The 15274-nt window shown below is 40.2% G+C and overlaps 1 protein-coding gene across 2 annotated transcripts in view; it reads right to left on the bottom strand.

The window, feature by feature from the left end:
* The window catches only part of ABCB11 (ATP binding cassette subfamily B member 11), a 72090-nt gene extending 59109 nt beyond the window's left edge, over positions 1-12981 (bottom strand). The window contains exons 1-6 of one of the 2 annotated variants that reach the window (XM_063318223.1): positions 12877-12981; positions 5768-5862; positions 4291-4312; positions 3389-3442; positions 1510-1558; positions 148-389 (exon numbers count right to left, since the gene is read on the bottom strand). In XM_063318223.1, coding sequence (XP_063174293.1) covers positions 148-389; positions 1510-1558; positions 3389-3442; positions 4291-4312; positions 5768-5843 — 443 coding nt within the window. In that variant the 5' untranslated portion in view covers positions 5844-5862; positions 12877-12981. Of the gene's footprint in view, positions 1-147; positions 390-1509; positions 1559-3388; positions 3443-4290; positions 4313-5767; positions 5863-12876 lie in introns of those variants that run through there. The other variant, XM_063318224.1, reaches the window with a different exon arrangement.
* Positions 12982-15274: the final 2293 nt, after the last annotated feature.

The following is a 15274-nucleotide window of genomic DNA, read 5'->3' as shown; positions in this document are numbered from 1 at the left end:
CTCAGCTTAATGGAATAATCATCCTCAAAGAGGCCAATTGTTTGCTGATTCAGATGACCTGTTGGAGGAACTCTCAGACAAGTGTGCATGATTGCAGACAACACCATCTGATAAAATTAGAGGACGGAAAATATTTTGCTGACTTACCCACAACTTATTGATGCGTTACTGTCATTCTGGTGATGAGAGCTGTTGATCCAAACTATTGTGTTATTCATACACACTTTGTTTGGGTCCTTCAGTGCTTGTTTTTCAGTATCATATTGAATGAACGTGTCCGTCATCATCCCAAAAATAATCAGCATGGCTGGCTGGGCTGCTCCATGAAGAAAGGCACAGATGCTCCCACAAAGCATCATCAGTATCTCAGCTGAAGAAGCAAATCTAAACTGTAAGGAAGAGCAGGCAGTGTTTGCTCACCAGTGGTTTTCACATTTGTTTTTCACATCACTGGTCCATTATTTTTACTAACAGCATAGCATTGCATCCTTTCAGGTGAAACATGTCCCTGTTCCTGACTTCAGCCTGCAACACAGGACCAGCAGAGGACCTTCTTGATTAAATCCCCCATCACAAATAATAAAAGGTAATCCCCATTTAAAGACCACAATTGGGACCGGCAACTTGGTTGTTAAGAGAAGCTGTTGCTAAGCGAAACTACAACTGTGCTTACAATCTTCAACTTTCCTTTGCTTTACAGACCTGTGAAGGTCATAAATGTGAGGACTGGTCACAAAGTTATTTTTTCATCACCGTTGTTACTGCAAATGGTTGCTAAAGGAGGCAGTCACTAAATGAGGACTACCTGTAGAACAAAAAGGCTTTTAGGCAAATGATGGAAGTTTTTAAATCTCTGGAGACGTGTATAACACATCAATAGCAGTATAGATTTGGGGAAGTGATTCCTTGCTGGGATTTAAAACAATGATGGGGAGAAGTAAGTTAAAGTCCACTGACTAATAAGTCAGTGATTCGGAGTATTAGAAAGAATTTCTGACTCCTGTGCAAGAATGAGTTTTTTCCCCTTAAATTACACTGCAGAAACAAAGAAATTTGGGGAAGAAAAGAGAATTGAGTTTGTGAGGTAAAATGACTGAACCTTTACTTTTGATTCTGAAAACTGATTTCCAGGCTGGACTTCTGTCACTATTTTGCATCTAGTTTCAATTTATAGATATTGAGGTTTGAGTAAGTAAGTGAACAGCTGTTCCCATAAACCAGAGGTCTCCCCCCACATTTGATGCTGTGGTTCACAGCTGATGGTACAGGACCACAAGTTAGACACACAGTAAGACTAAGTCTTAAAACTTAGCAGAATGTATAAATATAATAACAATGTATAAATATAATAACAAACATGAATGTCTTTCTTGGAAAACTGGGCTTTTATTTCTATTTTGGTTGGACCAGGTTCTGGGACAGATTAACTGGTGATAGAAAAGTTTGAGAGCCTTGCTCTAAAGAAATATATTGTAGGTGAAAAATAATGAAAACAAGGAATGCTATTACCAGCTGAAAGAATCCAGTTTGAATGTCATCCTTTTTCTTGCCTGGTATCCTTTAAAGAAAGAAAAACACAGGGCATTATACATTTAGTTTTTCCCCTTCTAGCAGATCCACCAGGGCCTTCTTCAAACACCCCAAGACTGAAGACAGCACCTTTCTAACTAGCAGCTGTTTTGCCTCCCAGATGACCCCGTTCAAATCAGTCCAGCAGATAAAATATTTCTAGGAGATACAGAAGCTCCTTCCTTTTTGGTTCGAATCTTGTAGCCCTCAGAAGTGCCTTTAAAGGAGTGCAGTGTCATCAGTGTCATAAGGATGGCCAGGAGGGGCTGTTTTGCTCTTGCAGCACTGATGCTTCGGAATGGCCTCCCTGTGGAGATCAGGCTAGTTCCCTCTGGGCTGGTTGTTTGGAAATTTTAAACCCTGAGCTGTTCCAGAGAGCCTTTCCCTGAGTGGAGATCGACACCATTATCTTTATTTTTATGTACTGCCATATATTTGTTGTATTATTGTTGAACTGTGCACATTTTAAATTGTATTTTTAAGCTGCCGAGAGTCCTTTTGGTTGCAGCAGCATAGGAGCACGCTTCATACATAAAGAGCCGAAGCATTGTTGTACAAATCTGTGTCTCACCTGTCTCATCAACTGATGGATCAATCAAATATTTGCAGGTAATAAGATAGGAAGGTGCTACACCCTTATTCTGATTTCCATGATGTATAGAAAGGAAGTACTTTGGGGATGCATGTTAAAAATTAAAGGGGTTTATCGCTAAAGGCTGTGTAGGCTGGCAATTATGGGAGTTGTACTATGAGATAATTGGAAAGCAGCAGGTTTGGAAAATTGGTCCAACCTGAAGGAATTAGTCTGTATTTTCTGAAAAAGTAGAACCAGTAGCTCACAACTAACGGCACCTATCTTTCATATCTTTATACAAGAACCCCAAATATGTTTTATTCAGCTTATTTTTAGAACTTTTCATGTATTACCCATCTATGGGAATCACTGCTGTCCCAAGTGATGCTGTGCTTGCCTTGCACTTGAGCAAATTTTGGAAGAGCCAGAGAAGTACTAGAACTTTAGGAAGCATTAGAATAACCTTGATTTCCAGACTCTGGGGAGTAACGGTCCCACATTATTCAAAACTAGATAGTCTCTAGTATGCAAAAACTGGATTCCAGGTGTTAAGAAGCCTGAATACAGACTAGAACTGGGTCAGAAGAAGGCAACAAAGTGGGACTAGAGAATAAGTCCCAGTAAGGATCTGTGTTTGTTTCACCTGGGGAGAGAAGACTGAGGGGAGACAGCTCCTAACTCCAGTCCTGATTTTCTGCAGGACTGGATTTTATGAGCTGAAGTTAGAGGAGGACAAATTTTGCACATTGGAAGCAACTTCTTGATGCTAAGAGCAGTTCAGGGTTAAACAGTTATTCAGAGGAGGGTATCCCTTGCTTGCTCAAGCAACTGCTCTGGCTTTTGCACATCAAACCAATGATTGGGCTCAGTGACCTAACAAGGAGGTCTTCCCGTTATGGTTTTGTAAGCCTCGTCATGCAGTAGGTGAGGGAAATTATTGACATGCTGAATGATTCCATAAGGAGATGCAAGCAATTGGGAAAGGAGGGGGATGATGGAGATAATTAGTACAAAGAGCATGATTCAAAGGATAGGAGAATTTTTAGAACTGGCTGATACTGAAAGCAGAAGCCAACATCCTCAGGCATCTACTGTATATGAGGACTGTTTAATTTTTTTGCATTACAACATTAAAATGTTTTATTCTCTTTGCCTTATTCCACCCTGCCTCCTCCCCTCAAAAAGCTTAATGGAATGAATGAAATCAGCAAATGCACTACTAGAAGAAAAGAGAGTTTATCTCACCTGTTTGCTTTTGCATTGTTCTTTGAAGAGACTTCATTTTTCACACCAAAACTCCTGCAAAAGGCAATACAATTTTCTCACTGGGAGCAGGATTAACTGTCCAGTTCTGTTCAGTGTCAGACCCACTGATTATATTCCTCCAAATGTAGTCTGCAGCTTTTTTGTGTTAGATTTCAATAAGAACATTATCTTTAAAAGAAATAGTATTTGAAATGTTTTGAAATACATCGAAGGCGGGTTTATTTTGAATGAGCTTTAAATTTAACTAAAAGGATATTTCAGTAAGGTTTCTCAAAAGAGAGCAGTGTTCAGAACCAGGCTCAGTACATTTGGCATGCTGATTATTGATGGAGGGTGAGCAGAGCAGAAAAACTGGCAGGAGTGGGAAGGGGATGAGGGGTTGCACAAATCTCTGACAGAATACTTTGCTTTGATGAAAATTTGGGCAAAGCATTCCTCTGAAGCGGAGCAACGCAGCTCCTGCTTCTAAACAGCAAAGCACAGCAGCTACTTTGTTGAAGATAGTGGGTTGAAGCATATGCATACTCGTATAGAAGCATATTTCTGGCTAAGGGAAGCACTAGAAGAGGTTCTTTGCATTGCATAAAATGCCTCAAGGAAGTGAGATGTGTCACACAGGAACTTCACAAGGTGGAGGACCCAACATGCTCAGAGAAACCAAGAGTCTGGCAGAGAGCAAAATAGCTTAGAATGAAAATATGGGGAGATGAGCATGCTCAGTGACCAAGGGATGTGGTAAGCGGAGGACGGGAGAGCAGAGAAAAGAAGATGGGGTGTCCCGAGAAAGAGCAAGGGTGGCTGAAATCTGGAACAGAAGCTCCACATGCAACACATTTTGCAGGTCTCACTTCTACCACCCTTTAACACTCTGACTTACTTACTGTGCTTTGCTGATGTCGTTATCTGTTGGAAAATCAATACATCTTGAAGTTAAATATTTAGCAAGATTTTTTTTCTCCTACAAATCTATATCCCTACGCTTGCTTCTCACTTTCTTCCCTACATCGATCTTTCAGTTATGCAATGCAGTGCTTAAGGCTTCCCGCAACACCTCCACTCCTGACTTTTGTAAACACTTCAGAATGGACCAAATTAAAATGTCTTCCGTTTCACTTCTACTTCACTAAACTGGTTCCTAAATCATGATGAAGAATAACAAAGATTTCAGTTTTGATCTTTCTCCATTTAAGAGAGAAGTAGGAGGAAAACTAGCTTTTTACATTTAACTAATTCAGAAGTCCTTACCCTGTCTGACGCCTCTTCAAACCCCTTTTGCTTTCAGTTACCGTGCCATTGCTAATCATACATCCAACCCTGCCCATTTTATAAAGCATATTTTATTTTAGATTTCTATTCTGCTTTTCTTGGTTTTTTAAAGTAATTATGCTGACTTAACAGTGAGTAAAAATACAAATGATAAATTAGAACATTAATACAGTTAAAATTGGAGCTGAAAATAAACACTGAAATGCATTAACAATTAAAAGTTTGGCAGAAGAGAGGTCCTTTTTCTATCTTCCTGAATATTGGGGCAAATACAGCTTCCCAGGGAGTATATTCCTTGACCTGAAATCTACTCAAGAGAAGGCCTCTTACAGTGTACCAGACAGGCAGGTTTTGGGGGGTGGAGGTGAGGGTCTTCAAAAAGGCCTTTTTTGCTGACCTAGGTACCCAGGCAGGCTGGGCTCCAAGCCACTAAGAGCTTCAGAGATAATACTCGCACCTTTAAGGCTAGATATTTGATAAAGGTAATGGCACTATTTCAAAAACCAGTCATAAAATGTCACTCTGAATATATCCTGCACTGCAGTCAAATGGCTACTGCAAAACATCTATATGAAGAGCAGGGCTTGTGCAGTGCTTTGGATTTAAAGAGGAAAAGGTGCTTCAAAGGGCATGGGCTTTTCATGCAAGACATAGAGGTGCCCTTCTGAGAGAAGACACAACTGCTTTAAGGAGCTGCTGAGAGGGTTTTCTTTTTCTTTTTTTAAAGTTTGGTCAAATTAGTGGATCACATTTTTTTTCCCTTTACGCAAGCACTATTCCACCCCTGAAAGCTGTTGAAGAGCATTACATATGCCAAAAGTTAGCAATTAGCCCTTCCATGATCCTCCAATTCAACAAACATTTGTTTAAATAGGCAAAAAGGCACAAGATTTTATTTACATCCCAGTGAGTTAGGATCCAATCTAATTAGTTGTTAATGGTACTTTACTGAAACAAAGTAAAAGCAATCTAGTAGACAAAACATATTAAACCATGACCATATAATAAACCATAATCAAGGAATGATATAAACAAATCAGGTTTACTAATCAATCTGTGAAGTCAAGAATTGTTCCAAATACAAATGCTTACATGATTCATTTGATTCAAAGGCAAAATTGTCTTCTCCAATTCTCTTAATACTGCACAAAGTAACTGGTTCAGGCATGATCGGCTTCTTTCAGTTCCTACAAAAATCCAAGAAATTGTGATTCGACTGTTGGCTCACTTCAGACCAGACAATGATCTTCTGTAATCCTAGCAGGTCTGTCCCCCCTCTATGTCATCCATTTATTTATTAAAAAATAATAATCAAGACATGTTGGTGGGTTACAATCTCAACAATAAACATTCACAGTATAAATAATTTTAATAACAATTTTAGTAAGTAAATCATGGATAATAAAAACAACTAATCAAAAAGCAATAAAAATAGGTGACATCTACAACTGAACAGAACTAAACAGCTCTGTTTTTAATAGTTTTCTGAAGCTAACAAGGTAGGAGCTGATTGAATTTCAGGGTAGGGAGTTCCATAGTATCACTACCATCACCAAAAAGCCACATCTGCAGTCTTCCTTCCCGGCAATCACCCAGAAATGAGGACTATTAATAGATTTTCCCAGGAGCATCAAGTGAAATTGAGTGAAGGAGATAGCACTAGAGATACCTCAGTGTCAAGCCATGGAGGGTTTTAAAGGTCAAAACCAGCACTTTGAATTGCCATGGAAACTAACGGGAAGCCAGTGCAGGGCCCAGGACACAGCTGTAATGTGCTCATCTTGGTAAGTATCTGGCAACAATCAGGCGACGGCATTCTACCTAATTGAAACTTCCATGTGGTCTTCAATTTCAGGAGAGTGGTGATGAGGGCATGAATCATTGTTGTGAAATCCTCTCATTCTAGGTAATGCTGCAACTGGTGTGCCAGTCAAAGCTGGGCAAAGGGCCCCTCAACTTGTCTGTCCAGCAGTATCTGTAAGTCCAGGAGGACACCCAAGTGGTGTATCTGGTCCTCAAGGGGCAGTACTACCCCATCAAGAGACACAACTCAAGATGTCAGGGATCCCTGATGAACAAACAATAACTCCAACTTCTCAGGGTTCACCCTCAGCATGTTTTATCCCAACCAGATCCCAACACTTCCAGACACTGGGTCAAGATGTTGACAGTATCATCTGTGTGGTCCAGGATGGTGACGTACAATTGGGTATCATCATCATATTTATGATACCAAACCCCAAATCATTGGATGATCTCTCCCAGCAGTTTCAGGTAAACACTAGAGAGTATTGAAAGGTTGAACATCACTTGCAATCAACATTTAACAAAAATAAAAGTTAAAATATTTATAAGTAGAATTGATATTTAACTAAACTAAGGAAGGGATTAGCAGTGTGTAGCCTACTCTGTCCCCCATAAATTTCCATGCATCTTTGAAGCGGCTTCTGTCTGAATAATTTCTCTTTTTTCAGTAGTTCTACAATCAGTTGTAAATCCACATGCATCCTGTGGTTCCAACACCCTAATTTAAGTAGCAAATGATTAGCAGCTGATAAAATGTACTGGAAGAGACCCACCAGCGGCTCACTGTAAGTAGTCCTTGCTGAGATACCTCAGCCTTTACTCATTACCCATTTTAAAACAGCGATAGGCAAATTGCTGTTTTTGAACAACCCCCACAAACCCTTGCTGTTTGTTATCATGATTGGTTCATGGGAGCTCTCATTCAAAACATCTGGAAGACAGCAGGTAGCCTATCCCTGCCTTAATGGAATTGAACCCTTGTGGCAGTCCAGTAGTTTACCAGCATGTTGCTATACTGTCGCTGCTTTTTTACTTTGCATTTTAGGACTGGTCTCTTTTATGCACAGTGATAAGCTTTACCCACAACACAAACCTCAGATGTTGTTTTAAACCAACCCAACGCTACATGAGGGCTTTGTGCAACAGGTGGACTCAACATTTCTTTTGTCCCTTGTCCTGGAGGTTTGTAGTTCACCCTGCCCTGACACTGATTTTTCTCTTGTTTATCTGCAAAGCTGCTTTGGCAAGAGAAAGCACCTTATTTCAGATAGTAGATACTAACTAAAGTGAGACTCAACCCAATGGTTGCAGTGATGGATGGTTTTGTTCAAAGATTGGCTTTCAGGATGTCCTTATCCACTCTGCCTTTACTGGTTCTCCCTTTTCCTATCCAGCCAGTATTCCACAATCCCTCAGCATGCTTGGTTTTATTCAACTGCATTCTAGGGGGGAAGGGGGGCTTGCTCTTCACCCCACACAATTAGCTTCATAAAGGCTCATACCTACAGCATGTCTTAGTTTTCCAAAAAAAGCAAAGGGGTGCGCAGAGACTGTCCAATCCAGAGCTCCCAAAATAGCCTAATTCCAAAGCAGTCCAATCTAATCAATTTTCCAATTCCAGAGCATGATTTGGAAAAACAGAGCTCACTGGAATGATGTATGATTTCCTATGTGCTGCTGTGCTTCAGAGCATGAATGCAGATTGCAATGTTTTGTGGATAACGCCTTGTGCAGGGAGGAGTAAACCCCCAGCATTCCAAGATCACATTCCTGAAATCTGGCTACAAAATAGCTGATTTCAGAAGATAGGAAACTTTTTCAAGATGGAAAACGAGAATCATTTGCTTCCCAAAGGCTTACTGCTTATCCTCCCACTCAAAACGATGATAAATCAATTGGAAACCAACCCACCTCATTCTTTGTCAGCCTTGCCAGGGAAACCAGATAGGAATCAGGACGAGATGAGCTAACTCCACTTTATCGTTAAGCTACATTTATTTATTATTCCACCTTTATTATTTTTATAAATAACTCAAGGTGGTGAACATACCAAATACTCCTTCCTCCTCCTATTTTCCCCACAACAACAACCCTGTGAGGTGAGTTGGGCTGAGAGAGAGGGACTGGCCCAAGGTCACCCAGCCGGCTTTCAGGCCTAAGGCAGGACTAGAACTCACAGTCTCCTGGTTTCTAGCTCAGCGCCTTAACCACTAGACCAAACTGGCTCTGACAGAAGCTTACAAGTTTGAAAGTACAATTCTCCCCCCACCCCACCATTTCAACCCGAGAAACTAGAGCGAGTCTCTTCTAAGCCTCTTGCCCCACGCACTATCCAGTTGCAGGCCATGCTGTCTCTTATCTGACCGTTCCCTTGGCAGCCTCTCTTCGCCCAGTCTCCCTAGGTCTTTCCCACATACCATTACATTCCTCCTGTTAGCATCACCACCCTTCAAGAGATGTTACCTACAATTTTCCAGCTGGCTAAGAGACTACATCTTCTTAGTAGCCCAGTCATAAGGACCATGATAACCAACTTCCCCTTTTTAAAAAAACAAACTTTGATTCATGTCTTTATTGTTTTAAATAAGCTCCGTGGACACAATTTTTCTAGCAGAATATTGTTTAAAACATTGTTCCTTTTAACAGTGAGACTCTTCTGGCCATCTCTTTTGGTAATAGTGACCCAAATTTCACCCAAGTTGGAGTAAAATCCTTGGTCTGAGTCCAGCTGGAATAGTCATAGGCATCTCAAAATATTGATTTCTGTTTTTAAGCTATGGATTCTACAAGTGCTTGTTCAGATCACTCCTACTCCTAACATAGGTTGGGAATGTTCTGTTCCTAACATATCCAATAATCCTTTACATTCTTAATTTGACTAAGACATTCCCAAGGCTTGGTCTTCCTACAGGTACATCTATCTAGCCAGCCCTTCACTGCACAATAGATAACTTTACAATTACCAAGAAGCTACATTACTGGAAAATTATTTTATTCTTTTAACCCCCTCCTCTCCATTTTTGCCATTCGTTTGTTATTTGAGTTTTTTCAATCCTGCTGATCACAACCTTAATCAGGAGGACAGCAGAAGATAATGCTATGCCCTAAATCTTATGTGTATCACTCTTTCTCATCTTATTCTTTAAACATGGGCTTAAATGAGCCTTACAAAGGACAACTCAAGGACTCAAAATGGCTTCTAAGGATTGGGAAGGAATAATAGATGGAGGTATCAGAGTTGAAGACATGCAGGTGCATCGTTCAGTCCAGGCTGGCCTACTTGGATAGCTGCTGGAATCCTTTCTATTTCCATTATTTGCTAGAGCTTGCCCATGTAGAAACTGTGCACTGAAGCATGACACCATCACAATTGTTTGACTACTTGCTCAGTTACAACGTGAAAGGAAGATCTTGCTTGAATCCAAGTTTTATTTCCAAAGCCCCATCTTAACCATCTCCAGCCAAAGTACAACCTAAGGTGGAGACTAGCATTCAGGTACCAATGGCTGGCATCCAGCAAATTGGGACATCCTATGCTGCCTCCACTGCCCAGCCTCTTGCTGGCTGCTGGCCTGGCAAGAGAACCAAAAGAAATGTGTAGTACCACCTGATACACTACATAAGGCATACAAACCAATCTATGGTAACAAGGCACACTAGCAACAATGACAACTTAAAAAAACAGAAGAAGCTGTTTGAAAGAATGAATGGAGGGAGGGAGGGAGGGCTACAATGGCATCCACAGGGGAAAGAAGGAAGTCAGTGTGATGAAAGCAGCAGTACGGCCTAGTGATGCAAGCCCTGCCCCTTTTCTAGGTGTGCCGTGAGGTTTCATGCACACCCAAAAGTGGTGGAGCTTGCAACAGGAAGTGGTACAGCTGCTTCTGTCACTCTGACAAAAACAGCAGGATTGCTGGAGGGATATGGTGCATGAATGAGAGAAGACTAAGTAATATAGTTGGAAAAGAGCCCCATGTTTAAAGCAGATTAAATGAATGGAGAAATATGTCGGGAAGGGAAGGCAATGGAAAGGAGAGAAAATGAACGGATCAGTCCATCAGCACTGATGACAAATTAAAAATAATCAGTCAAAGTTAATTGATTCAACATAGTAAGACAGAGTGGCACAGTCAGTCAGAACAAGGGATTGGTAACACCGAGGCAATACATTGAGCAAATATTAATATATCTACTTCTATCCATGCCTGACACAATCTCACCTCTTATCCAAGACATTGTGATTAGGGAAATTGATGGTGGCCTGACCTGACAGACTGTAAAGCCAATTCTCTTATTCCCTCACACCATCATGACATTTTATGCATGCCTTTTCCTTTTCCTCTTTCCTCTCTCCTCTCCTCTCCTCTCCTCGGTACATTCACTGAGCAGCTGCAATTCGCAGAACACTGGAGGAATTGGTTTGGACCAGCTTGCTGAGCCTTAAGTATATTATAGCATCTTCTAAATTATTCTGAACTCTTCTAGAATTCTGGTTTCACCCAGATCTAGAGCACTCGTTGTTTCATCCAGGACCTGGTTTGTGTGCTATTAGGGCTGCAACCATATGCATTCTGACATGGGAAGACATCTGAATAAATTCGGAGATTTTTTTTTTTTTTCCGTTCAATCATGTCTGATCCTCAGTGACTGCCAGAACTAGTCCCTGCAGTTTCCTTGGCAAGATTTGGGAAGTGGTTTGCCCTTGCCTCCTTCCCACAGCTGACAGAGAGTGACTGGCCCAAGGTCACCCAGCCAGCTTTCATGCCTAAGGTGGGAATGGAACTCACAGTCTTCTGGTTTCTAGTCTGATGCCTTGACCACTAGACCAAACTGGCTCTCCAGAGAAATTTAAGTATAAGTAAATTCTCACCTGTGAAACTCTGAAAAGTATGGAAGCCAGTTTAGGAATGCATTTAGGTCTGTTGCACTACTAAAATCACAAATATTTGAAGAAGCAGGATAGAAAGAGTATTAATGCTTTTGAACTTTGGTATTGGAGAAGCCTCTTGAGAATACAAATCAATCCATAGTTTTCACTTGAGGCACATATGATGAGGCTCAAATTACCATATTTTGGACACATTATGCAAAGGTCTGGCTCCCTTTGCCAATCCATAATGTTGGGAAAGGTGGTTGGAAAGAGAAGAAGACAATGACCAACAGCAAGGTGGATAGACTTGATTACAGCAGCAGTGGGTGTGATGTTGGAGGACCTGAAGGGCCAGGTTGGGGACTGATTATCCTGTACAAGATTTATCTATGTAGTTGCTAAAAGCTGACGCTGACTTGATCACATATAATAAATCAAACAAAGAGGTATTAGCTTCAGTACGTACACTGTATGAACCCAGAATAAGATATGCAGTGAGAATGTTTTCACTGTATGTATGTGTGTGTGTGTGTGTATAATGTAAATATGACAAATGAACTATTTAAATGGCCACATAAATGTTCTTGGCTCTTGGGTCTAAATTGTTACTCTCTTGACGTTCATAATAAAAAAATAATTGAAATAGAATAACCAAGGCACTACACTGACTTCTTTAAAATATTTCACTGAGTAGATTATGAGTTATTTTCCCCTTCAGGAATGAAAATAAAAGGATGGGTTAGATGTGGGAAATAACGCAAAGGGATCTCCCCCATTTTGCTTCTCTTATTTGTTTATTCAATTTATATGGCTGCCTATCTCACAAAAGTGGCTTTAAGCAGCTAATACAACAGAACAATTCCAAACACAGAATAAAAAATAATATGAAAACATACAATGGCAATCGAGGATAAAAAGCAATCAACAAGAAATTAGTAGCACCTCACAGGCTCAGCTAACCTCTCAACATCCCAGTTTAATTCAGACCCTCTCCCCACCCCTAAACACACACATATATTTAAAATCTCAAGACATCAGGTCCTTGATTTCCCACATCAGATATAATTTAGTCTTAACACAGTCTAAAAATGGAAGGTCAGTGGCTTCTTAAATACAAAAGTAAATATTCTAATTCCATTGTCACATCTTATTGTATGTTCCTTATATGGTCTTATTGTATAGGCATATTTTAGAAGATGTTTTCATTGATATTTCTATTGCCCATCATTTGGGTACCTGGCAGGCAGAAGGTACAATTTAGAAAATCCATCCATCTATCCACACATACTGTACATCTCTTACCTAATATCATTAATCCAAACAAAACAGGATTCCATTGATTTTTTTAAAAGATTAACTTTATACTGTTAATCGAACAAGCACCTTTATTCCTTTGAATTACAGCAAGAATATGAGAATCTGGTCATAATAACTTTAAGACCATTTTCTTTAGCTTGTTCAAGTGTGTGTTATTTTTAGTATTATTTTCCCCTAAATCTAAAATAGTAAAAAAAAATTTACTCACCAAATGAGGTTTTGAAAAACAAAAAGAAATAAATATCAAATATTCCAATGCCGTCACATTAACCGAAAATGCATCTGTGCGTTTTCAGTGTCCACCAACTTTTGCATAGTAACTTAATGGTCAGGAATCAAGCCTCCACGGTGCCCAGAATTATTTACCTATAGGTCAGTAGCCGCGTAGTCATCCAAGTTCATTGACACCCCATGTAGAATTTTAACTTGACTGCTGAATAGCAAACTTGGGATGGGGGTCAGGGGGGAGAGGAGATAAGCAGATGTATTGAAACGTTTTTTCTCAAGCTGTGGAAGAAAAAATAATGAATTTTCTACCACTCCACTCCAACAATTATTACATTACATTGCCTGCCTGGCTACAGTCACACAATTTGTAGAAAAAAGAAAAAAATGAGGTTTGGTAATTGAAAATTTCTCTCAATTTCACCTTGTCCTTTTAAAATTATTGTACTAGGTCATCTTGAAAACTAAGGTTAAAAAACATGTGTTCTTTTGGGGAAAGTAGCATATCCATTGTCATGTTTTCATTTGGCATTTGAACAATTAGCCAGCCAACTTTTACTGCAAAGCTCAGTCTTCTTTTAAAGTCTTTTGAAGTTTTACCCCCGACCCCAAGCAGAGATCCAGAACTCATATTCTTTCCTTAGGGGAGAATTTACCTCCTCTGGAATTCAATATCCCCGCTAAGTTGTATAGGCTTACTTTGGTGTGTCATTCATCCAAACTCCTCATGACTGCAAGCACAGGAAGAATTCAGTCAAGTTCCTTGATTTCTCCTGTTATTTCTATAAACTTTTGGAAAGTCTTTCAGCTGTCCTGCCTATTCACCACTGGCTTTCAGCGTCGGACAGGAACAGTTGAATGCAGGGATCCACCTTTCTCCTTTAATGTTATTGATTTGATTACGTTTGACTTATAGCCCACTGTTTGCTCCAAGCTGCACAATGAAAATAGCCAGCAACCCAGGAAAATAGGATGAAAGCAAAAAAATTAAAGCAACAATAATAATTTAAAAGATAACACAAGCAACAGAGACATAAAGGTGCTAGCATCATCTTAAAACAACTGAAAAGACCTTATTGAAGATGGGTGTGTTCACACTTTTTTTAACCAGAGGAGGGGGGAATCATACAAATACCTGGGGAAACCACCTTTTCCCATATCCCAATAAGCAGGCCTCCAAAAACAAGAGCGTTTCTGAAAGGGACCCCTCTACAGGTCTTTTGTTCAGCTAGGATCAGAGCCATGTAGGGCTTTCAATGATCAAAACAACACCCAAATTATGCTGAGAAAACAATGGGCAATGAATTTTTATTTAGAGCCATCAGATCTGGGCTGCAAGAGTTGGAACAACCTCTAGATGGCAGTACAGAAATATAGAAAGTACTAACCCTACCTTGTGACCATCTGGATTTCTGCAGCTCGGATTTGGTAGTGCTAGTATCTTCTGAAATGGGCAAAAATGGCACATGCCACTTTATAGATTAAATGAGGAAGTCTTAGAACTTATCTGAACAGGGCGAAAGTTGTTTATCTTTCTGGATGTGTGTAATCTAAGCCCACCTATGTTTATTCAACACTCTGTTCCATTTTGCTTCCAGGTAAACCCACACACTATTATGTCCTGAAATAACTGAAATTTTAGGCTCAGTGTCTCTGACTCTTTTTCAACCGCTGAGATGGCTTGTGCCAATAACCATCTGATGGAGCTGAAAGAAATCTCTCTCCACAGGAGAGAGAGAGACAGAGACAGAGAGAGACCACCATAAGGCCACCCGCTTGGACAAATCTAAACCCCAAAGTCACCACCACCAATACAGCAAATCTTCCTCAGAGTTGCCCCTTCCAAAGTGCCCTGCAGCGATAGCCCATTGCAGGTAGGGAGTTTAGAAAATACAGTCCCAAAGAAATAGGTTACAGGGTTGGATCACCAACTTCCATTGCAGCATCACTTGCCCCCTGCCCCCCACTTAGCTCTGCTTAGTAAAAAATAAATAACAATTTAAAAATGTGTTATATTCTGAAAGCAAGATTTTTAGAAGTGCCTCAAAAGCCAGCAAATCATCAATACAGTAAATTGTCTGTTTCTACTAAGCTCTTGGGATCCTGCCTCCTCTTTCATGTTTGGTTTTCTTGTTTTTCTTGGAGCTGCTGTTGTTTCTTCTTTCCAAGGCCATCCCTCTATTTACATTTGAGTATCTAGCCCATTGTTTTAAACAAGCAATGCACGGAAGTGGAAGAAGACAATAGAATAGGAAGGACAAGAGACCTCTTCCAGAAAATTAGAAACATCGGAGGTAAATTCCAGGCCAAAATGGGTATGATCAAAAACAAAGATGGCAAGGACCTAACAGAAGAAGAAGAGATCAAGAAAAGGTGGCAAG

This window comes from Candoia aspera, chromosome 1 (genome assembly GCF_035149785.1).
Source record: "Candoia aspera isolate rCanAsp1 chromosome 1, rCanAsp1.hap2, whole genome shotgun sequence".
Taxonomy (NCBI): domain Eukaryota; kingdom Metazoa; phylum Chordata; class Lepidosauria; order Squamata; family Boidae; genus Candoia; species Candoia aspera.
The sequence above is the reverse complement of the archived record's forward strand: the minus strand, read 5'-3'. Positions and strand labels throughout refer to the sequence as shown.